Raw genomic sequence first — 23,725 nt, 5'->3', positions numbered from 1 at the left:
ATGAAGTGCTACATGAATTAATGGGGTTTTTTTGCCTTTCAGTATATATGCTGGCTACAAATCCTGATTATGTCCATAATAAATTAACATGAAATAAAAAAGGAAAATTATCCATGCTTCAATTCTATTCCTGTGATGAATAGTACCCCTGATGCTTGCAACAAAGCTTTTTTTTTTTTTTTTTAATCAAGATTTAACAATCATTTCTTTGGAACACTCTACTTTGATAATGCATAATAAAGTAATGGAAATAATACAGTAACACATAAAGGATATGAACCCGAGGTTCAAAGGTCATAGCTTATAATTCTTAATTTTGTAAAAGTGCCTTGGTAACAGTTCTTATTCCTTGTATATCTGTATTGACAATATAATATATATATGCATTTTAAAACATCTACAATATCCTGGAAATGACATTAGCATGTTAAAACTGTCACTGGTTATACAGTAGGTACATGTGCAAGAATTTTTCTTTTTTTATGACTGGGAAAAAAAAACAAACATGTTATCGATATCAGCTAATGTTCATGGTTTTAATATCACTAGTGGAAAAGAAATATGGTGTAAGTATTTATAACCACCTGTATAATGTGAACATACAGAACAAGTTAAACACATAAAGGTACGAATAAATAAATCAAATGCCAGGACTGTTTATTAAAATCAGTTTATTATAATATTCATTTCTTTCAAAAATATACATTCTAAAATGATCACTTCAGCTGTGCGCTCTAAAATGTTATAAAAAAATTAAAATGTTACTGTAGTTTGAAAACATGCCTCTATTCATAAAGATTCGTTCTAAATATGCGGAATTTACCGAGCACTGTTTCATTACACAACCCCCCAAAAATATAAGTTAAAAATGCATTGATATACAGTACATTGTTAAAACTTGGTGATTCGGTATGACATCATTTACCGAGAATTATTGATTTTTTTTTGTTTGTTTTTTGTTTTGTGAAAAAAGACTTAAAAAAAAAATACACAGAATGTAGAGGACACATGGAGAAGGCTGGAGAATTAAACTCACACACACATGCACGCACACACTTTCACACATAAAAATACAGTGACATTTTTTCTCGATACAGACATAATCAAATGTGGCAATCACATTTTAGAAATTCCAGCTCTACAACTGATACTGACTACAAACATGTGAATAATGTAGAAAGCGATATAAAATTTAGTCAAGAGGCTTAATTACACCTTCTATGCAGCCTGTATTCGTTACAAATGTATGTTCCATTCATTCTTTGAACTGTAATTTAGTATTATTTATACATTTCAATCTTTTTATAGGATAGTTTTAGGACAAGACAATGGCAAATCTTTTCTGTAGTAGGTATAACATGTTTGTATTCATAATGTGAACACCCTGGAAATAAACCTTTTCCAACTTGCATACTGACACAAACAAGGAAAATTTGGGTTTACAATAATAGAGTTGTCACTTTGTTTTACTTGATCAGTCATAGAAGTATACAAACATCCTAATCAGTGGGAAGTTTTCTTCCTCATAATAAAGGCTTAACCAATTACCAGCCCCCAGAAAGTCTGCTTTCCCATACAGATTCCCATTAAGGAGGGTGAAAGCTAACAAAGCCAGCCAATTAAATCTTTTTTCAAACTGCTGCTCAGCATAGCACACACTTGCAAATTGAAAATATACACTATGAACGTTCTTCTGCATTTATGAACTGACTAATGTGACCCAACCACTACTGGCATTATATATAAAATAGTGCACAACAAGCAATCATTTTGAAATTTAGGAATACAGGCTTCACAGAAGGTGAAGTTGACACCAGTTTCTGTAAAGGTCTTGTATATAATTAAACTATGCATACATTCATGACATATTTTAATGCATTCATATCCAATACACACTATTGTCAGAATTGGTTCTGAAATGCCATTATTATTTATGGATGTGGCTGTAATGCAGTAATACTGTATACTGCTCAGAGCATCACAATGCATTATATACATCATTGGCAAAGGGGGAAAAAATAGAAATGGGAAGATTTTTTTACATTTGTTTACATACTACAGGACTGAATTTATTATATTATTTCATTTTATATGTTATGATTGCACTGTAAGAAACCATTGTGTAAAAGAGTTTTGTGTAAGTTGTGCTTTTAGCTATGTATTACTTTAAGCTTGGTCGTTTCTAAAGAAATCAATATCAGATGTGTATTGATAAGCTGTTATTCAGAATCGGTGTAAAAAAAAGAAAGAAAGCAGATTTGTGTCATCTCCACTCTCTGTGCACCTAGTTAACAATTCATAATGCATGAGGTATTCATAAAATGTGACTATGAATTCTATTGCTTTACATTATGGGACGACATGAACGTTTTTATAGCGCATCATATATATGACCTTTACAGAAATACCTGTTTGTGCATTTTTCTTTAGGTCACTTTAGAAAGTCAGGGAAAAGGTTGAAAAGTAGGAAGACATGAATAGCTGTAATAACCAGATGTGGTGCATGAGTAAATACAACCATAGTGCAATGTATGAATAAGCATGAAATTTAGAATGATATTTGGTTATGAATTGATTAGCTCAGATCTGAGATAAACCTGTATTATACATTACTCTTAAAGGGGAAACAAAGTATTTCATAATTCTGGAAGATCATACGGCTAAGCAGAAATCAATACGATTAAAGATGAAAACTTTAATCTCCATTCTAGTAATACGGTGTAACTCTTCAATTATTCTGTTCGAATTTGTGTTCAGAAGGTACAATAGGCAGGATATTAACAATACAACTCATGCTGAATGAATAAAAAAATCAACACTGTCTTTTTTTCAGTATTTCTTTTTTCTTACACATTTCCTTCTGTCTACAGAGGTAGAGCTACAAAATAATAAAAAAAGAGAGAAAATCAAAATATTAATTTTCCTGCTACAGGAAAATGGTAATTTCTTATACAAAAGAAAAAAAAAAGTTTCCCACCCCAAGAAATGGAGGAGTGTTTTCTCTCCAAGTGTTTCTCTCCAAACCAGGTACAGCATTTTCAGTTGATCAACACAAGAATGAATTGCGTATGAATTGCATAGTAGTAGGAATTATTATGTCAGCCAGTGTTCTTCAAAGAAGTAAGCAATAATGAATGAGCTTTATCGTGTGAAACAAAATGAAGGTTTAAAAATGGCACCCATGAAGGTGAGAGTCCAGATGTTGAGAGTCCAGGCAGGCAAGCAGAAGATCCTTCCCTTGATTTGACGGATTTCCATCCGAGTAGAATTATAATTTCATAATTTTAGAGTGGAGCTAAAATTATGCCTCGGACCCTCGACTCCTCCAGAAGTAGTCACTATCTTCATTGTCTGAACCGTAGTCTATTCTAATTTGAGGCACGTTTAGTGGTATGTTCTCTGGACTGGAAATAAATCACAAATAAATACAATGTTAATAAAGAAATCCAAGTGAATTAGCAACTCACATTATAATTTTCCTTCACGTTTTACTCATTTATTTCTGTGCAAAAGCCTACGGTCATAAACTCCGGCCTTGAACATCGAGGTCTGTGTTTACTTGGTGCGTACGTTAACGCCTGCTCAGGATCATCTGCTCCCCACCTACAACCTTTGTCTATCCGGAAGCCCACTGGATATGCATGGCTGACTACCGCTAGAACCATGTGATAAGTACCCCTCCCCCATGTCTACACACACCACTCACCAAGACCCACACCCACAAATTTCAATTGACCATATTCAAATCGATCTTCCCCTACACATAGACACAGATGTTCCACTCTCATTCTGACTCACCTTGATATGGGACTGTCCTCATAGTAGCGCCTTCTATTAACATGATGTGTATCGGTCAAGAAATGGCTTTTCTCCTGGAGGGAAAAAAAAAGGGCAGGGTTGCAAACACACATTTACCATAGTGTAAACATGACACAGAGATAACATGTAGCAATATCACTTCAGCAGATTAGACGTAACTGATCCCAAGCATGAACAAAGCATCAGTGGTTAGTTGCACCTAAACAAGAAATATCACATTAATGAAACAATTGTTCTAGAAGTTCATGCATGCATATAAACTTCGAACCATTTACATGCATATAGAAACACAAGCAGAATGTTGCATGAGACCATCTCTCACCAACATTCCACCTACAAATCCTGATCATTCAGGCATGAGAACATGAGAAATGTTTCGATTTTTTAAAAAGAGAGAGCATGAAAGTGAGGATCAGTATCTCAAAAGAGAATGGGGAAAAAAATCAAGCAAGAGATTCGAGTTATGATGAGAAAATGATTATAGGGATTATTGCTGGTAAGAGACAAGATGTTAGTAACAGCATGCACTGAAATCATAAGAAGGCATGGGAAAGCATGAACGTTAAAAAGGCTGTAGCTTAGCTGAGAAGCTCTGCTTTTACTCACTCTCAGAGGCCTTATCCCCTAAAAAAGGCTCCTGCTCCATCATATCCATGGGGATTTTGATGCTGGGCACGGTCTCGCTGAATGGGTAATCAGACTGTAGGAAGGGGAAGGGGTTCACTAAGAATTTAGGGTAGGGGATATACACTTTATTGCCAAAAGTATTCACTCATCTGACTTCACATGGATTAAAAATCAAATGTTACTCAAGTTCATTTGCATAATGTTTAATATGATGCTTGCTTTGTGCACTGGTGCGCAGTCATGTTGGTACAGGACTGGGCCGTCCCCAAACTGTTCCCACAAATTTGGGAGCATGAAACTGTCCAAAATGTCTTGGTATGCTGAAACATTGTGTTCTTTGCACTGGAACTAAGGGGCCGAAGCCCAACTCCTGAAAAACAACCCCACATCATAATCCTCCCTCCACCAACATTTGTCTGCCAAACCAAGACTCGTCCATCGGTTTGCCAGATTTATCACTCCAGAGAACCCGTCTCCACTGCTCCAGAGCCTAGTAGCAACATGCTTTACACCCCTGCATCAGGTGCTTTGCATTGCACTTGGTGACTATAAGGATTGGATGCAGATGCTCGACCATGGAAACCCACTCCATGAAGCTCTCTACGCACTGTTCTTGAGCTAATCTAAAGGCCACATGAAGTTTGGAGGTCTGTAGTTATTGACTTTGCAGAAATTTGGCGACCTCTGTGCACTATGCCTCAGAATCCACTAACCCACTCTGTGATTTTACGCGGACTAACACTTCTTGGCTGAGTTGCTGTCGTTCCGAACCGCTTCCACTTTGTTATAATACCACTAACAGTTGACTGTGGAATATTTAGTAGCAAAGAGATTTCATGACTGGACTTGTTGCACAGGTGAAATCCTGTCACGGTACCACGCTGGAATTCACTGAGCTCCTGAGAGCAACCCATTCTTTCAAAAATGTTTGAAGAAACGATCTGCATGTCCAGGTGCTTGATTTTATACATCTGTAACCATGGTGGTTGGAACAACTGAATTCAATGATTTGGATGGGTGAGCGAATACTTTTGGCAATATATTGTGTACCAAGAATGCCTTTAACACACGTGGAGTTAGGAATAAAATACAATGGGATCACAACATTCTGGGAAAATAATTAACAATTGAGTGATGTGAAATGTTACATGTCCCAAAGTCTTTTATTCCTTTTATAATGCAGCAATTTTATTTCATTATTTATTAATGATGCATAATATTTCTACAAATAAAATTACATTGTATTTAATGTTCTGATATGACCAGTGATAGTTCCTGTTACTACTACTTATTCTGGCTGCTATAAAAAGCCATTTACACAAAAAGAAAAAAGGAAGTTGTTCCTGAGAAAATGCAAAAGCTTTTGTATTGGGTACGTTTCCGACACCTCAAATTACCATATCAACTATTCAACATTTTTGTTAATAAAGATCACGTTTCAATACATTCATTATTAGATTAGTTATGATTTTGTGGAATATCCACCATTTAAGTTTCTTTGAATGCAATGTAACTGCAGAAATACTAATGTATATTGGAACAAAGACATTAATATAAACCTGGGAGGAATATCATCTGGTGCTAAATATTTAACTTATTACTAATAGACTAATCATCTTAGCACTTAAAAACCCATTGTATCCCAGTACAGTTATTTATCTGAAGATACTTTTCAGTTAAATACAAAAGAAAAGTGTAGTATAAGGTGTCAAATACAGTATGTCACACAAGTAAGTTCACCCCTCACATTTCAGCCACCATTTTCGTATATCTAATCAAAGGACAATACTATAGAAATAAAACTTGGAAATATTAGTCAAAATAGTAGTCAATGTGCAGTAGAGTAGTCAACTGACAACAAAAGTAAGTGCACTATAACTAATAACAGCTATACATCATGTTACCATGCAAGGCCACATGTCCTATTCATTATGTTTATGTTTTTGTCTGTTCGACAGAACCATACAAATTTGTGTCTCTTGTATTAGAGCAGTTAAAAGTTGGTGCTTTTAGTTCAATTCTCTCATTCTGACCACTAAATGTTCAACATGGCACCTCGTGGCAAAGACTCTCTGGAGATTTGAGAATTTGAATTGTTGCTCTCCACAAAGATGGCCTAGGCCATAAGAAGATCATTAAAATTCTGAAACTGAGTTACAGTACAGTGGCCAGGGTCATACAGATGTTTTCCAAGACAGGTTCCACTCCGATCAGGCCTCGCAAGGGTCTATCAAAAAGTTGAGTCCTCGTGCTGTGCATCAGGTGCAGAAGCTGGCTTTAAAAAACAGAAGCATGAGTGCTGCAGCATTGCTTCAGAGGTTGCAGAAGCAGAAGATCCGCTTGTCAGTGTTCAGCATGTGTGGCAAAGCCCAGTTGAGAAGTACCAAGAAAATAGTTTCTTGCCTAAAGTCATGCATAGTGATGGTAGCATCATGGTCTGGGGCTGAATGAGTGCTGCAGGTACTGGGAAGTTGTGGTTCATTGAGGGAAACATGGATTCCCACATGTACTGTGACATTCTGAAGCAGAACATAATGCACTCACTTCAGAAACTGGGCCCAACTGCAGTTTTCCAACATGAAAACAACCCCAAACAAACCACCAAGATGACAACTGCCTTGCTGAGGAAGCTGAAGCTGAAATTAATGGAGTAGCCAAGTGTGTCTCCAGACCTGAACCCTGTTGAAGGTGGAGAGGCATCATGTGTCTAACATCCATCAGCTCCGTGATGTCATTATGGATGAGTGGAAGAGGCTCCCAGCAACAACCTGTGCAAACGGTGAATTCCATGCCCAGGAGGATTAAGGCAGTGCAAGATACCAATGGTGCTCACACAAAACACTTTTGAATATTGGCTGTATGTTGATTATTTTCAAAGGACAGTAAATCCATATTGCTATACAAGCTGCACATTGACTACTTTAAAATATATCCAAGTTTCATTTCTATAGTATTGAGAAGATATGATCAAATGGTTGCTGAAATGTGAGGGGTGCACTTACCTTTCTAAAATACTGTATATATGTCTCTATATAAACATGTATTGCACAAACTCTTCAACTAGTCACTAGTCTATTAATACAGAGAATACAATAAGGTATGTATCAAAATACAATACTGTTAATTAAGTAATAATATTACCTCGTCCACATCACTGTCTATGCTGTCTCTTGCCTTCTTCTTCTTTTTCTTCTCATCTTCCTTCTTCTTTTTGTCCTTCTCTGGGATGACATCATCCAGGAAGCTAAGTTCATGCTGAGAGAAGAAGTAGTCCATACCCTTCCTCACAGCCACTAAAGCTAAGATCTGTGCAATCACAGTGAAAAAAAGCAGTCATGCATCACTGCTTTCAGTGCGTACACTCAACTCTAGAATGAATGGTTTGAATCAGAATAGTGTATCATTTTCTGTTTTTTTACACTACATTATTTCAAATAGTGCATTATTTTGCTTTATATTATCAGGTAGTAACTGGATTATGTCTTTTTCTGGAGCGGTTGCACTTAATAAACATGATATAGAAGTAAGACGTGGCCTCTTAGTGCACTCCACCATGCAGAGAAGTGTAAGCTTTTGGGTATTCTTAGGTTTGTGCATGTGGACTTCCCGCTGTGTGGTTTATGTTTTGTTTTAGGTGTTATTAGACTGCAAATTTTCAGCTTGTCAACTTGAAAAAGTCTCCTTAAGCCAGTTCCTTCCTCTTTTTTTGGAGTGACATCAAATCGACATGGCCATGTGCACTGTGCAGATAGCATAGTGCTCTTCTTTTCTTTGAAATACGTTTATTACAGAATTTAAGAGATCATTTAAATTACAGAACCATTCAGGGTTAAATGTCAAACCCTGACATATTAATCACTGTTGGAAAAAAGGTGGTCATCAACATTAGAGTTATCACCAACTGAGTGTGATTAATGAGTTCGAGTGTGATTATACTCTGACAGAGTAAGAGAAGGCTAATGGGCTCAAGGATTTATCATGTTAAACGGTTCATCTATAGCCAGTTCTTCACCTCCTGGCAGAGGCAAAAAGATTTTGGGCTTCAGTATCATTATACCAATCTCCATACCAATCAGTCCATTCTTAAAATTACTATATAAATATAATAAATTGAATTGAATATGTTGGTGTGTATGCCCCTGAACCACAAGATGTGAAAACAGTGCTACAGTGTCAATAATCACTGTCATAATAACTCTGCATCAGGCGTTTCCCATGTAGGCGGTCTTTTACTTTGTCAAACATGTTTTTATTTCTTGTCTAAATTGTAGTTCAGGAGCTACAGCCAGTTGATATGTGTCTAGTGTCTAATTGTTTCAAAAACCTGACAAATCAAGATCTTCTGGGTCTTTTTTGTCCTCCTTCACTGTCCTCTCTTTGTGTAATGACAAAAATATAATCATATAAAGCACCTTTTTTTTTCTTGTCCCTAATTGTGCTTTGCAGATATTTTTAGGTGCAGTTTCCAACAGAGAATTAGGTTCCACACCCAGTACACTTCAAGCTAGTCTTGTTTATCCAGCTGGCAACAAATGCCCTTAGTTTGCAGGCCAAACCTCAGCTTCAACACACAGGTAGAAATGAAGGGTTCTGATAAATCTACCCACAAGATTTAACCAAGCGTTCCACAATACTAGTGTACACATTACTAAATGCTTTCAAAAGCCAGAGAGACTGTATATACATTTGTGGCCAGGAAGTCAAATAGTCCATAATAAGTTACTTTAATGAAGTGTCCATATGCAATGACATGAGGTTATTCTCAAGCACCGTATTTACATATGCCAAATAAAGTGTATTCAGTGGCATTTAAATAAGTGCCACAGGACTATTGAGTAGTTAGTGAGTGCACTTAGATTACATTACATAACAGTCATCGTTGAAAATAAGAATGGAAGGACACACAGCAGTAACAGAGCATACGAGACTATCACATTTGCACATGCCTGTGAGACTGCATATTGATTAGCTTTTGCAAAACGATCTGTTGCAAATGACTTGGCAGAGTTTTTTCACTAAGAACTTGATGGTAGATTTGGGTCACCTTCCCAAACACAAGTGAACCTCTGTCTGCAGTATTGTTGGTACTTGGTTCCTTCTCTTTTATATTCTACTACTTGGCTTAATTTGCATTGAAAATCGGCTCTAACGTTTTGTGCCATTCTAAAACGACCACGTGCTCACCATGACAGGGAAGATGATGGCAGCCACGGTGGACTTGAGAATCCAAAGCAGAGCCAGGCACAGCAGCTGGATAAAGGTGAAGAGGTGAACTTTGCGCAGTGGCACATGCCGCAGATAGATCAGGTCTGGCTGGTGCTTGGCAGGCATCAAAAGCAGCTTCAGGCGGTCCATGAACTAAATGAGCAAGAAAATAATGCATTCAAGAAAACGTAAAAAAGAGATTGTAGGAAACACCAGGAAGGTGGCGGCTGCATTTACCTGTACTCCATTGAGTGAAGCCACACCCATATAGAGGAAGACTCCATAGAGGACTGGCATGGGGATAAACTGCAGAAAAAGAGTAATTAGTAAAGAAAAAAAAGTAATTTTGAAGGGTATTCCCAGACTATTATGACTGTTTATACTTTGAGAAATTGTTGGTCCAGAATTTTCAGCAATCAAAGGTTGATTGGGGGTCTTGAGTTCAGATTCTAATACCACACTAAGATTATTATAACACTTTAGCTAAATAGTGAAAACTGAGCCAAAGATCTAAATCCTTTCCCACTATACATTCTGGTTTGACTTAGCAGGTATATATATGTTCAGTGTCATCTTCAGTAAGTCACGTGCATCTTTACTGTGTTTAACCAGGAAATAGACTTGAAATGTGGCAAAACAGAAATGTGATGCCCAAAAGTTCATTAATCAGACATTGACACCAATTTGCCTTAAACTTTGTACTAATGTCGAATATCTGATTTGTTTTATGACAAAATCAAGTGAAAAAAATTAAATATTTAATTATATATTCAGTTCTTTATTAAGAAATATTCACATAAATGTGCAACTGGGTGCTTGTGTCAGGGCAACCATACTTGGCAATAAAGCTCTTTGATTTTGATATTGATGTCTAATCTTGTTTTTAGTTTTTTCTGGAAAAAAGGAAGTGATTTAAATGCAGTTAAAACAACAATAGATAAACAAAAATGCGTATTCTGACTGAGGAAAAATTTAGGACTCTCTACTGCCTAACAGCCCTTTGGCTAAAAGAACTTCAGTGAGATGCTTCTTGTAGCCATCTACCAGTCTCTGAGATTGGTCTGAGAAAGGTTTGCCCCACTTCTCCACATCTGGGCTTTGACTCTGTGTTTTGTCCAAGGTTGTCCTTGGTGGTTTTAACTGGTATGTTTTTGGTCATTGTCATGTTGCAGAGTCCAGGTCCACTTCTGCTTTTATTTGTTTTTTTACAGATCTCACGTGTTCCTCAAGCACCCTCTGATGCACGGTAGAATTCATGGTGGATTCTATGATGGTAAACTGGCCAGGTCCCGCTGCAGTAAAGCATCCCCAAAACAGGACACTTCTACCTCCATGTTTCACAGTTGATATGAGGTTCTTTTTCTAGAATACGGTATTTGGTTCACACCAAACATGCCCTCTGTTCCAGTGTCCAAATAATTAGATTTTAGACTCATGTATCCAAAGAACATTATTCCAGAAGTCCTGGACTTTGTATACGTTCTCTCTGCCAAACTTCAGTCAAGCCTTCATGTTTTTCTTAGAGAGAAAAGGTTTTCTCCTTGCACACCGCCCATTAATAAACTTGTGTAGTCTCTTACTATTTGTAGAGGCATGCACTTTCACATCAACAGTAGCAAGAGCCTGCTGTAGGACCCCTGATGACATTTTATGGTTTTTGGTGATTACATTCAGCATTTCGCGGGCTGCTTGCGAGGTCAAATTCTTTTGAGATTTTAAATCCCTTACCAGACTTATAAGCTTCTACAATCTTCTTTCTGAAGGTCTCAAACAGCTCTTTCGATCTCACCATGGTGTTCACTCTCACTCAAACAGTCAGGAACACACCAAACTAAATGTCTGAGGTTTTTGAAGGGCAAGACCCATTCAAAAAGCTAATGAGTAAAGATGTTCTAATCATGTGCACCTGATGTGATACACCTGTGTGTAATTTTAGCCATTTTAAGTAGGAATAAATGTGGGAATGTCCTCACCAGAATTTTTTTTACGTACATTTTACAGAAAGTTTTAAAAACTATTTTCTTTAGTTTTAAATTTTATTCATCTGAGCAAAGGAACCTAGCAGTACAGTTTAGTGAACTAAAACAATTGCCCTAGAAATTGTTGTACCCATGCATGATGTGCAACATAGACTGATCTGATCTAGTAAGGATTTAGAAAAACTAGTCATGTGGATGCAACCTACACATAAGTGCTGAATGCAAATATAACATTTAAAATCAACACTAGACATTTTACTAACTTCTTTATGCATAGCATAGAGCAGGAACCAATAACATCTGGTCAAGTAATGACAACTATTAAAGTTATTTTTCAGCTTCTTATTTAAAGAGTCTACAATATGGATACAATATATACTATATGGGCAAAAGTATTGGAACACCTGCATTTTCCAGTCATATTTGGTTCTTCCCAAAACTCTTACCACAAATTAAATCTAGCATTACATTTTTCCTTTGCTTAAGCTAGGAGACCCAAACCTGTTCCAGCATGTGGAATAATGCTTTGAGTGGCCTGCTATAGAACTCTGACCCCCACTGAACCCTTTATTTTGGATGAATTGGAACACTGACTGCACCCCAGGCCTCCACAACTACATTCTGAAATCTAGTGGAACATCTTTCCAGAAGAGTAGGGGTTATTATAAGAGCAAAATAGGGACTAAATATGGAATGGAATGTTCAGAAAAACAAACATTTGTTCATATAATGTGCAAACAAAATGTATTAACAGCTCTTGTGACAGAAGAAGGATTACCTTAAGTATGGGAGACATGAAGACAGAGACTCCAGTGAGAAGGAACACACACACCCCAGTTACTCTCTGCTCCCTGCAAATGAATCACACAACTCAACTTTATGCTCTTGCGAATATAAAAACATGCTTCATCTCCAGTGCAACAATATCTACAGTGAAATGGTGTTTAATTTATTATTGCATTTACGATACTTGAGCTTCTTAGGGGTTTTTAACAAACACTTTTTGATTGTGCAGCTTGCAGCTGCAACAATACAGCCTCCCTGAAGTTTAACCAAATAAGCAGGTCTGTCAAAACAAGTGTCCCACTGAGCTTAACTCCAGAGTGTTGTGGCAAACTAAATCACCCTGTTGTTATCTCCACATGTACTTTACCATTAACCTCATGGTAAACAACCACAGCTTTGCTTGCCCACAGAGAGCAGGCGATGATTGTACAATTTGTCCTGTATAAAATGTACAGGGTTCTAAAAAAAAAATGAACCGATATCATGACGCATTGCTTCAGTTCTCAAGCATCGTCATTGAATGAGTCAGTGACTTTGAAAGAGTAGTTATCTAAGTTGATTGTGAGTGTAATACGTGTGACTTGGCTGGATTTTTTCTTTGTATTACTTTACTAATATAATATTGCGTAATGAAATTGGTTCATTATTTTTGAATAGCCCTGTACAGTCAACCCCTGATAATTTGCTGTTCGGAACTCGCAGCTCTGAAAATTTACATAGTTCTCATTTGGAACCTAACAGCAAGTTGCGGATTATTTTAAAATTTTCAGGAATCCGGGACCGAATGTTCAGGAACATTGGGAATAACTGTTTTCACTAACAAATTTCATCATTTTTTTTAAGAACACATTATTGTATTAAAGTGACATAATGTCTAGATGAATTCACTAAGGTACCATAGGGGGTGCAGGGGTGCGTAAAAAATTTTAAGAACTCGTCTTAGAACGTAACCCCCGCAATTTCCGGGGGACCACTGTATGTTGAATTTTCCAACCATAGTGCAATCTGAAATAAACAGATATACCACAATCTTACTTCAACAATGTAGTCGTTGGAACATACCTGACCCCCAAAAATTTGGGTTGCTCCCCCGGGGCTGCGGTCTCCGTCTCCATCTTAAGACTGTCTATGTGGGCAATAGAGATGACGGTAGCGGCCACATACCAAGGCAGACCCATGAAGGAGCACAGCACAATCAATACACCCACCCAGAACAGGTCCAAATGGTAGCCTGCACCTTTCTACAATAGAGAAACAAGGTTACATATAGCGATGTCATGAGGATTACTGCTTCTGAATGCCCTGCAGTATCATACACAGGTAAGCATGCCATCGTTCATTTGTGAAAAGAGGTCCTGATGCAATTACAGGTTTCATAAAATTTAATTCAAAGCCTGGATGGTAATCCACACTCAATCCTACACTTTTGTAACCTGATTCACATCCTCCACGATCTGAAAACAACAATAAACCACTTTCTTAGCTTTCATATTGCACAGAGAACACAGTCACAAGGTGAGTATCATGTTATGTTGACCAAAGGTAAATAGGTGGATTGTTTTTAACCACCTCACAATCGCTTCCTTGTTGGGCTCTTCACAATCTGTTCACCCTGAGAGCAAAAGCTGCTGTAAATGAAGACATTTTTTGTGGGTGTCATATCATAAATGAAGGTAACATGCAATAGAAAATGTGGTCCTTTGTTCTAAATTTAAAAGCAGTGAATAAATGGGCCCATTTTTTCATGCAATCAACTTAATCGACTCACCTGCCTTGCTCTAAGGCCGTTTTCTTTTACTTCAAAGTATTTACTTTCTAAAAATAATACCAAAGCCAAAAAAAATAGCACTATGTTAACAGGAGATAAATAGCAGAACTGGCACAGAGTGCAATCTTAGCTGTGCTGAAGGTCTTTCCTGAGCTCCCGGTGTGCTCAAAGCGAGCGTGCTAATCCATTTCTCAGCATGTGATACCTTCAGCTTATGTTCCTTCCGGTTGATGATGACAGCTGTGATCTGCTGGTCCATGAATAGCAGAATGGTGACCAGCAGGGCGGGCAGGGCTGATGCCAGGTAAACCCACCAGGGGTTGCCTCCAAACGGTGCCACAAACCAGCCACGATGAGGGCTTGTTGGCTGAGGAATGAGAGAGTTTGGGAGGATCAGAGAGGTAGCCATGACTAAGATTGAGGTCAAGGAACATTTTGTCATTCCATCCAGTTGTACGAATGAAACAACTGGTAGAGTTTTACTTTTTCTGTACCGCTTACCAAAATGAGACCCAACTATAATAGGCAACTGATATGTTTTTTTTTTTTTGTTTAAAACTGCTGCACTCCTAGGTGAATGGTTGTAGAGATCACATATCCTCACTGCTGGATTTTTCATTTATTTTCACCATAGTATCACAACAGGAAAGAGGAGATCTGTCTAGCATTAATCAGGCATCATGTTACCACACAGCTCTAAACAAAATCAATTATATAAATGATTTGATTATTATTATATATATATATATATATATATATATATATATATATATATATATATATATATATATATATATATATATATATATATAGAGAGAGAGAGAGAGAGAGAGAGAGAGAGAGAGAGAGACAGAGAGACAGAGAGACAGAGAGAGAGAGAGATTACTTTCAAAATATAAAACTAGTAAGTGATGTATTAAGGTTTGAAAACTCTGCTCTGGATTGCTTACTTAAAAAACAAAAAAGAAAAATGAAATTAAGAATGAAATTTAAGACCTATATCACGACAAAAAACCCACAAATTCGTTGTTAGCAACTGGCCTTCAACAAACTCTAAATTCATTTTTCTTTTTATTATTAAAGTATTATTAAACTTGCATTTCCCTATAGCTGTGCCACAATCCAACAAAGATTTGCACCAATAACAGAAAGCTGATTGGCGGTTGTATGTTGGACTTATTTGTAGTCGTACTGTGCATTTATTTTTGGATTACAACAAAAATGTAATTACTGTACAAATAAGAACTGATGCTCAATTCTGATGCTCAATTCCTTGTTGTAATACATGTTAATCTATTATAACAACAGGGACATTTAGGCCACCTTACAACACCTTTTCCTTGAGTTTCTTCAGCTTCAGTGGTTGTTTGGTGGTAGAAAGGTGTTAGGATATACTTTTTATGACCATTAGGCAATATGCATTTTTGGCGAATACCTGAGACAAAGACTCACCTTAAATTCGCTTGGCACAATTAGCTTTGGTGTGTCAACTCCCACTAAAGCATCAACACAGCAGAAAATCAGAATAGCCAAGATAATGGCGAAGTCACTGATCAGTTTCCTCACCTGGAAAAAAAAAAATAATCAACTTGGTTCATAACATAATGATTGTTCCTAAAAAATATGTGCATCAAAATAATTGAGAAAGATTAATATTTACACTAAATGTACAGTATTTTCAGGTAGTTTTACATTAAGAGTAATAATATAACATATAGAACAAAATATATCACTTAAGCTACCTCTACTGGCCTACAGGATTTCCACCACATGAATACTGTCTATATTATACAACTGTAACTGTATAGCAATATACTAAGTCACCAAAACATTCATTGTTACACCGTAAACAGCAACTGAACTGCTCTAGGTTGAAGAGGGAGAAACAAAAAGATGGTTGCGTACCGTGGTGGGAAAAAAGGGACTGGACTTAAACTTCTTCAGACACATAGAGCAGGTGTAGGTGCCAAAAAACAGGATGAATGACATGAGGGTTATGTCAGGGACATACTCGCAGGCATTTCCCACCAACTCTCCACCATACTGCAGGCATTCCTTCTTTGTCAAAGAGGACCAAGTAGCATTTAAGGGCTTTGGAAAGAAAAGAGAAGCTTTAGTTACATGCGGTTTGCTTGGACTACCAGAATCCACAGTAGCAAACTCCACTGTTGTGTGGTTTTGTTTTGAATGGAACCTGTTGGAGTTCAAATCTTTGATTTTCATGAAGTGCTGTTACTTGTGGGTGTTTGGAACATTTCAAAGTGGTGTAATATAATTAAATCTGAATACAAAATGCATTCCGATTTCATAGCCGTAGGAACACATTTGTCGCCTAGTCAACAAAGAAATGAGCTCAACAATGAGATTTCAAAATGATGCCAGGGACTACGTTCGGTCATTATGTTTCAGTGACCTCTGACTCAGAGCACAGGCTCAAAAGAACCCATTGTGGCCATTTTCATCATTATTACTAAGAGATAATGTGACAGTGGTAGTTAATTATGGCTAAGAAGGGAGCGACAATAAGGAATCAAATTTCAGTTGAATGTGGGGCAATATTGAAACAGCGGTGTGTGATTTCAGTGAGATAAAAAGGTCGTGGCCGTGCATTAGTCTTCCTCAAAAAGGCACAGATTGTTCAGACTATCAAAAGGAAGCCAACAAATCCTTAGGGAACTATTCCCCTTCACAGAAATGAAGCTGATGTTTGGAAATTTGTCGACTTACTAGATCAGTGTAGTTGTGGAACCACTCAGAGGTCTCTTCTGCTGTATCTGGTAACACGTCTGAGGTGTTCACTATAAAAAAATAAAACATTAAAACGACTAATAAATTATTGATCCATACAAAAGAACAAACTGACGATTTTAAAGGGACTCTTCAGGTATTGTTAGGCTGTAGAATATATCCCATCACAGGAGTTTCTGATATATTTTCTGTAAAGGTTTAGACAACAACGTGGTGTAAATGAGACCATTTATATTGAGTGAAATAAACAGAGGCCAGTCTTTACCCATGACACAATAACTTATTGCTGGTTGGTTTTAGTATGTATGAAGAATATTACAAATGCACTATATCAAGCTGGGGATGAGCATCACAGTACATCTGAGCCATTGCATTGTGCCCCCAGGAAAATGCTTGCCACCCTTCCCCCAGGATTAATCTTTTATTAGTAGTCTCAGCTAATTTCCACTATGTTGTTGTTTCTCCCATAGCATTTGCAATGGGCTGAGGGGGAGGGAGGATACAACTCATAGGAAGAACCTTGTAGGTGGCAGATAGGTATGCTAACCCCATAGCAACCCACGACGTGTGAGAGATTTTTAAATAGAGTAGCATGTAGTGCTACATAAATGATTCTAAATATTTAAAATGGAACAAACATATAAGCTTAATTTCTCAGCCTCTATCGCTAATTGCATCATGTGTAGACTGGCAATAGCAAGTCAGAACAGAATTATAAAAACAAAAACTAACAAACACTCACTGGAGTCTATTAACCTACAAATGAACATTTTTATTCTACAACTCATACATGAATCTCTGGGCAAACATGACTGTTATATGATCTATATACTTCCAGTTTTCTGGTTCCATCTTCAATTCATACATCTGTTTAAGAAAGCCACACTCAAATGGCTGAATTTTACTATCTAAAAATCTCTTCGCTTCCTTTCATTTCTATTCAAGACCCAGGAATGTGCTTCTCAGAAACTTTATACCTGTCAACTACATAATACCCATCAGTCTAACTGCCATGCATTGTCTTTTTAATTAGTCTGTAGCCTCTTATTTTCCTTAGAAATGTGGGATTGGACTCTATTTTATAATCTAGCTCTCATCATAACTAGTGGATAGAGCGTACCACATATATATCTATATATATATATATCTATAAGGTACACCTTACTAGTACCGGGTTGGACCCCCTTTTGCCCTCAGAACTGCCTCAAGGTTCGACGTGTTGTGCGTTCAGAGATGCTCTTCTGCATTTGAGTTACTGTTGCCTGTCTATTAGCTCGAACCAGTCTGGCCATTCTCCTCTGACCTCTGGCATCAACAAGGCATTTGCGACCACAGAACTGCCGCTCACTGGATATTTTCTCTTTTTCCGACCATTCTCTGTAAACCCTAGAGATGGTTGTGCGTGAAAATCCCAGTAGATCAGCAGTTTCTGAAATACTCAGACCAGCCCGTCTGGCACCAACAACCATGCCAACAACCATGTCACTTAAATCACCTTTCTTCCCCATTCTGACGCTCGGTTTGAACTGCAGCAGATCGTCTTGACCCTGTCTACATCGCTAAATGCATTTGGTTGCTGCCATCTGATTGGCTGATTAGAAATGTGCGTTAACAAACAGTTGGACAGGTGTACCTAATAAAGTGGCCGGTGAGTGTGTGTGTGTGTGTATATATATATATATATATATATATATATATATATATATATATATATATATATATATATATATATATATATATATATATATATATATATATATATGCTAAGCTTGGATTGGAAGAACTCAAGTGGTTTGCATAGAGCCCTAATGAATTGGAACATGACTGCACCCCAGGCCTCTATACCTTTACATACCGTACATTAGTGCATGGCCTCACCTATGCTCTTTTGGCTCATAGGGGTACAGTTTCATAACCTCACTACTGGATTCCATCTGGGACAAGTACTCTCTATGTTCTTTCTGTATTCTAAGTTACTTGAGGCTAGTGATCGTATTACTAATATAACATTTCACTGCAACACTAATGACACACTGTACTTCTCCTTATCCCCATCCATTCCTCATGTATCATGGAACATGTCGCCCGATTCCGCAAATTTCTTCTTCACAATGTCTATGGACGTTTCGCTCATATGGTGCATCGGGTAACTTCGGGTAAACCTCTGCTTAGTTTGAATTAATTACCCTTTTGCAAATATTTATTTGTACTGTAATTCCTGTGCTTATACTTGAAGTTGTCATTTGTTTTTTTAAATAAACCTTCCACCAGCTGGAGCGCTCTGGTACTTTTATGGCTAATTCTAGCATTAATATGATGTTGCATTGTCATCATACCATTTTATATCACAACGTCATACGGTCATTTCCTGTTGGAAGGCAAACATGAAGCACTTATGACGTCAATGAATTCCTATAACACCGGTAGTGAGCGGTATGCACAAGACAGACAAGAACTGAATGCTAGAATGACACAGCAGTTATTCTCGCATTCAGTCATTCGAAATATGAAAGTCCTGCTTTTGGATAACATCTAATCTAGAAGTACTAATCCCTACCTATAGTGGGTGCCATACACATACAATCATACTGCATGATATGGTCAACTTTGTAGTCAGAGTTGATGGGGTAATAGTGGGCAAGCTTCAGCATCTTCTTGATGGCATCGTAGATGAAGATGAAGCTGATGAGCGAGGAAAAGCCCTCTTCTGTGAAGCGTGTGAAGTATTGTACCAGGAAACTGGCGTCTGTGGCTACCAACAGCAGGAGGAAGAAGGCTGACCACAGACCAATCCACAAGCGGAACTCCAGGTAATCAAAATTGTTATCTCTGCAACATCAGATCGTGCATAACATTAAACAGTGTTGTTTATGTGACTTAAAGAAAAATGACAATGTATAATAACATTATTTAATAGTATTTAATAGAAGCTTATAAAACATATATAGAGTACAATATACACATTTCAGCAACCATTGTAGTATTTCTTTTGGACAATACTATAGAAATGAAACTTGGATATATTTTAGAGTAGTTAATGTGCAACATGTATAGCAGTACAAATTTACTGTCCTCTGAAAATAACTTAGCACACAGCCATTTATTGTCAAAATAGCTGCCAACCCTAATTGATACCAGCTGTATGTCCTGTAACCAGGCCATATATATCCTGTACATCATGGAGGCTTTCCAAGATGGGTTCCACTTAAAAAAGGCCTCACAATGGTCGATCAACGAAGTTGAGTCCTAATGCTGTGCAGAAACTGGCTTCAAAAAACAGACGCATGACTGCTGCAGCATTGCTTTAGAGGTTGCAGAAGCTGAAGTTTCCCTTCAGAAACTGGGCCGAACTGCAGTTTTTCAACATAATAACGACCTCCAACACACCGCCAAGATGACAACTGCCTTGCTGAGGAAGCTGAAGGTGTTGGAATGGCAAAGAATGTCTCCAGACCTGAACCCTATTGAGCACCTGTGGAACATCCTCAAGCAGAAGGTGGAGAAGTACCATGTGTCTAACCTCCAGCAGCTCTGTGATGTCAATATGGAGGAGTCGAAGGGGATCCCAGCAACAACCGGTGCAGCTCTTGTGAATTCCATGTTTGGGAGGATTAAAGCAGTGCTAGATAACAATGGTGCTCACACAAAATATTGACACTTTGGACACAGTTTTGACACATTCACTGAGGGTGTACTCACTTTTGTTGCCAGTTATTTTTAGAACAATGGCTGTATGTTGAGTTATTTTTCAGAGGACAGTAAATCTGTACCGATATACAATCTGCACATTGACCACTCTAAAATATATCCAAGTTTTCTTTAGTATTGTCCTTAAAGAAATATAATAAAATGGTTGCTGAAATGTGAGGGGTGTACTCATTTTTGTGAGATACTGTATATATATATATATTCTGCATGTGAGTATATTACAACATTTTTTTTAACCACCATAATCAGCAGGGTGAAGTGATAAAGATGTATTTAACTGTCTGAATATCCCTCATCTAAACACCTTTATATTACGTTAGGCCAATTGGTCTTCATGCAGAATGTTTTTAGGTATTCACTCCCTATCCACTACCTGTTCACTTAGCCTGGGGCATATGCTATTTTATCTTATCTATCTATTTTACCACATAAAAAATAAAATGCAGTAGCAAAAAAAAATAATTGTAATAGTCGCAAAATAAAATTCTTATGGCTGAATAGTGAAGTGAAAGCCAATGTGTAATTTTATTTCTAAAACAAAATGCATGTAATATTTTTACTTTTAAAACATCCTGTGTGACATAAATTCATTAGAAATACTGTTCTTTTATGTTCTAAAAATTAATTCATCAGAAATACTAATAAATATCAGGATTCATAATTAAAATATGAATTCATCAATAATACTGTTCTAAAAATGGATTTTAAATAAATAATTTTCTCTTGTTATTTCCTATATATATATATATATATATATATATATATATATATATATATATATATATATATATATATATATATATATATATATATATATATAATTTTTTTTTTATTTTTTTTTTTATTAATCTTAAATGCTTTTTGAATACAAATTACAAATAACCTTTGAGTGGTATATATATATATATATATATATATATATATATATATATATATATATATATATATATATATATATATATATATAAAATTTTTTTTTTTTTTTTTATTATTAAATGCTTTTTGAATACAAATTACAAATAACCTTTGAGTGGTATATATATATATATATATATATATATATATATATATATATATATATATATATATATATATATATATATATATATATATACTCAATGGCGATCAACAATTGAACAATTCTGAAATAATGTCATCTTCACTGCTCAACAGTTGAAGGAGTTTTTGTTCTGTCTATACCATGCTACCAGAACACCTTTTCCACAAAATAACTAAGGCATTTAAAAAAACAAAACAAAACATTATTTTGCAGAAAACACACTGATCAAAATTAAAGAACAACAATGACTGTAGCATGGAAAAAGATTACAACAAAATTTTCTGAAGGTTACAACAGTCAGCAATTAGTAGGAAGTGTACAGGCCTCTGCTCTGAATGACTTCAGCACATCTGTGGCCACAGGACAGCAATAGTCTCTCACACTGCTCTGGTGTAATTTTGGTCCACTCTTCTTCAGTTCGTTGACTGTAGTGGGTTTTTTGGCCATAACTTTGTCACCAAGGATTTTCCAGAGGTTCTCTATTGGGTTGAGATCAGGACTCTGGGCAGGCCATGTCATTATTTCAATGTTTTTAGATTTTAAGGAACTGCTTTACCAGGTACCAGATTAACACCAATAACTGGGAGGTATCTGAAAGTGTTCTCTAATTTTGATCAGTGTGTTTTCTGCAAAATAATGTTGTTGTTTTTTAATGCCTTAGTTAATTTGTGAAAAATGTGTTCTGGTAGCATGGTATAGACATGACAAAAAGATGACATTATTTCAGAATTGTTCAATTGTTTATAAATTGTTCTCTAATTTTGATCGCCAGTGTATATATATCTGTGTGTGTGTACTGCCATGTGTGTATTAAAGAAGATTAAAAACCTGCTGAAGTTGAAAAGGAGTCTCTCAAAGACGAGTACGGGCCCTGTACTGCTGAGGATGGTAAGGGGTTGTCCAGCTAAAAGGCAGAAGACAGCACCGGATATGGCTGTGCCAAGAAAACTCTCCAGAACTCCCTGCACAGAGCCAGTGAGGTGAGGGTTACACATGCAAAAGCCAGGTATCAGAGGCTAAGCTAATTTCCATTGCACACCAGCTCACCATGACCCAGTAAGGAATGCTGCTGTGTGTAGGTGTGTGTGTGTGTGCTTGTCAGGGTTAAAAAACAGCAACAGTGAGACTAGTGAGAATCTATCTGTCCTGACATGAGGTCATTATGTGTGGTGTTATCTGGTATGTGTGGGTGTAAAATGTGTGGTCCAGAGAGTGACGAATGCAGGCCTGTTACATTTACCAGTGGTGAATGTCTTTGCTGGCGGTTGCTAAATAAAGTTTAGTTTTAGTTTTGATCATTTCATCTCATTTAGATTGAATATACAGGCAGGATAATAAATTGTAACCCCTAATCTATAATCTACTATAAAAGGCTTACATTTGTATAATACTGCTCATATATCATTATAGTGTTTTAATATATTCTGTTACACTCTGATGACACCACAGTCTATAGCACTCTTATCCAGGTTTTCATATAAACAAGGCAGAGGCCACACCTGAAAGACTATTAAAAACCAAGATCAAGTAATTAAACAGGTGAAATCAGGTGCAGCTGCTGAATGGATGGTGCACTCAAACTGGCCCTTTTCAGATACTACTGGACTATATAACTAGAATGAGGAAGTATCATAATAAATAGTAAAAAAAAAAAAAAAAAGCAGTAATTGTTTTACCTGCATATTTTCCGTAGCATCTCCCAGAAGGCCTCCGAATGTGATAGCATTAGTAACTGTTCCTAAATAGATGAACAGGATGGTAGACAGCGACTGGATGTGCAGCGCATCATAGAAATCGCTGCCAAAGAATGGGGCTTTTCTTTTAACGTCAAGTACAAGGCCTCCGCAAAAACTGAAGGAAAAGAATATGAAACAGTAACACAATTAATATGCAGTTTAATCAAAACTCTAAAAACACGCAGCCCAAAGACAATAAATTAAATACAAAAATTAGACAGTGTTACACTTGTAACTGAGAGAAAAATATAACCACAGGGCCATAATCAGAGCTGAGTGGCATAATTGC

At 36.8% G+C, this 23,725-nt stretch overlaps 1 protein-coding gene across 9 annotated transcripts in view; it reads right to left on the bottom strand.

The window, feature by feature from the left end:
• Positions 1 to 654: 654 nt before the first annotated feature.
• The window catches only part of slc4a4a (solute carrier family 4 member 4a), a 68,124-nt gene continuing 45,053 nt past the window's right edge, over positions 655 to 23,725 (bottom strand). For all 9 annotated transcript variants that reach the window (XM_083526818.1, XM_083526815.1, XM_083526819.1 and 6 more), the window contains 15 exons: positions 23,377 to 23,551; positions 22,529 to 22,662; positions 19,490 to 19,761; positions 16,912 to 16,982; positions 16,090 to 16,275; positions 15,637 to 15,750; positions 14,390 to 14,551; positions 13,479 to 13,657; positions 12,409 to 12,481; positions 9,889 to 9,957; positions 9,631 to 9,804; positions 7,588 to 7,752; positions 4,426 to 4,519; positions 3,799 to 3,872; positions 655 to 3,404 (listed from right to left, as the gene is read on the bottom strand). In XM_083526818.1, coding sequence (XP_083382944.1) covers positions 3,835 to 3,872; positions 4,426 to 4,519; positions 7,588 to 7,752; positions 9,631 to 9,804; positions 9,889 to 9,957; positions 12,409 to 12,481; positions 13,479 to 13,657; positions 14,390 to 14,551; positions 15,637 to 15,750; positions 16,090 to 16,275; positions 16,912 to 16,982; positions 19,490 to 19,761; positions 22,529 to 22,662; positions 23,377 to 23,551 — 1,906 coding nt within the window. In that variant the 3' untranslated portion in view covers positions 655 to 3,404; positions 3,799 to 3,834. The remainder of the gene's footprint in view (positions 3,405 to 3,798; positions 3,873 to 4,425; positions 4,520 to 7,587; positions 7,753 to 9,630; positions 9,805 to 9,888; positions 9,958 to 12,408; positions 12,482 to 13,478; positions 13,658 to 14,389; positions 14,552 to 15,636; positions 15,751 to 16,089; positions 16,276 to 16,911; positions 16,983 to 19,489; positions 19,762 to 22,528; positions 22,663 to 23,376; positions 23,552 to 23,725) is intronic.

Source organism: Silurus aristotelis, assembly GCF_946808225.1.
Source record: "Silurus aristotelis genome assembly, chromosome: 23".
Taxonomy (NCBI): domain Eukaryota; kingdom Metazoa; phylum Chordata; class Actinopteri; order Siluriformes; family Siluridae; genus Silurus; species Silurus aristotelis.
The sequence above is the reverse complement of the archived record's forward strand: the minus strand, read 5'-3'. Positions and strand labels throughout refer to the sequence as shown.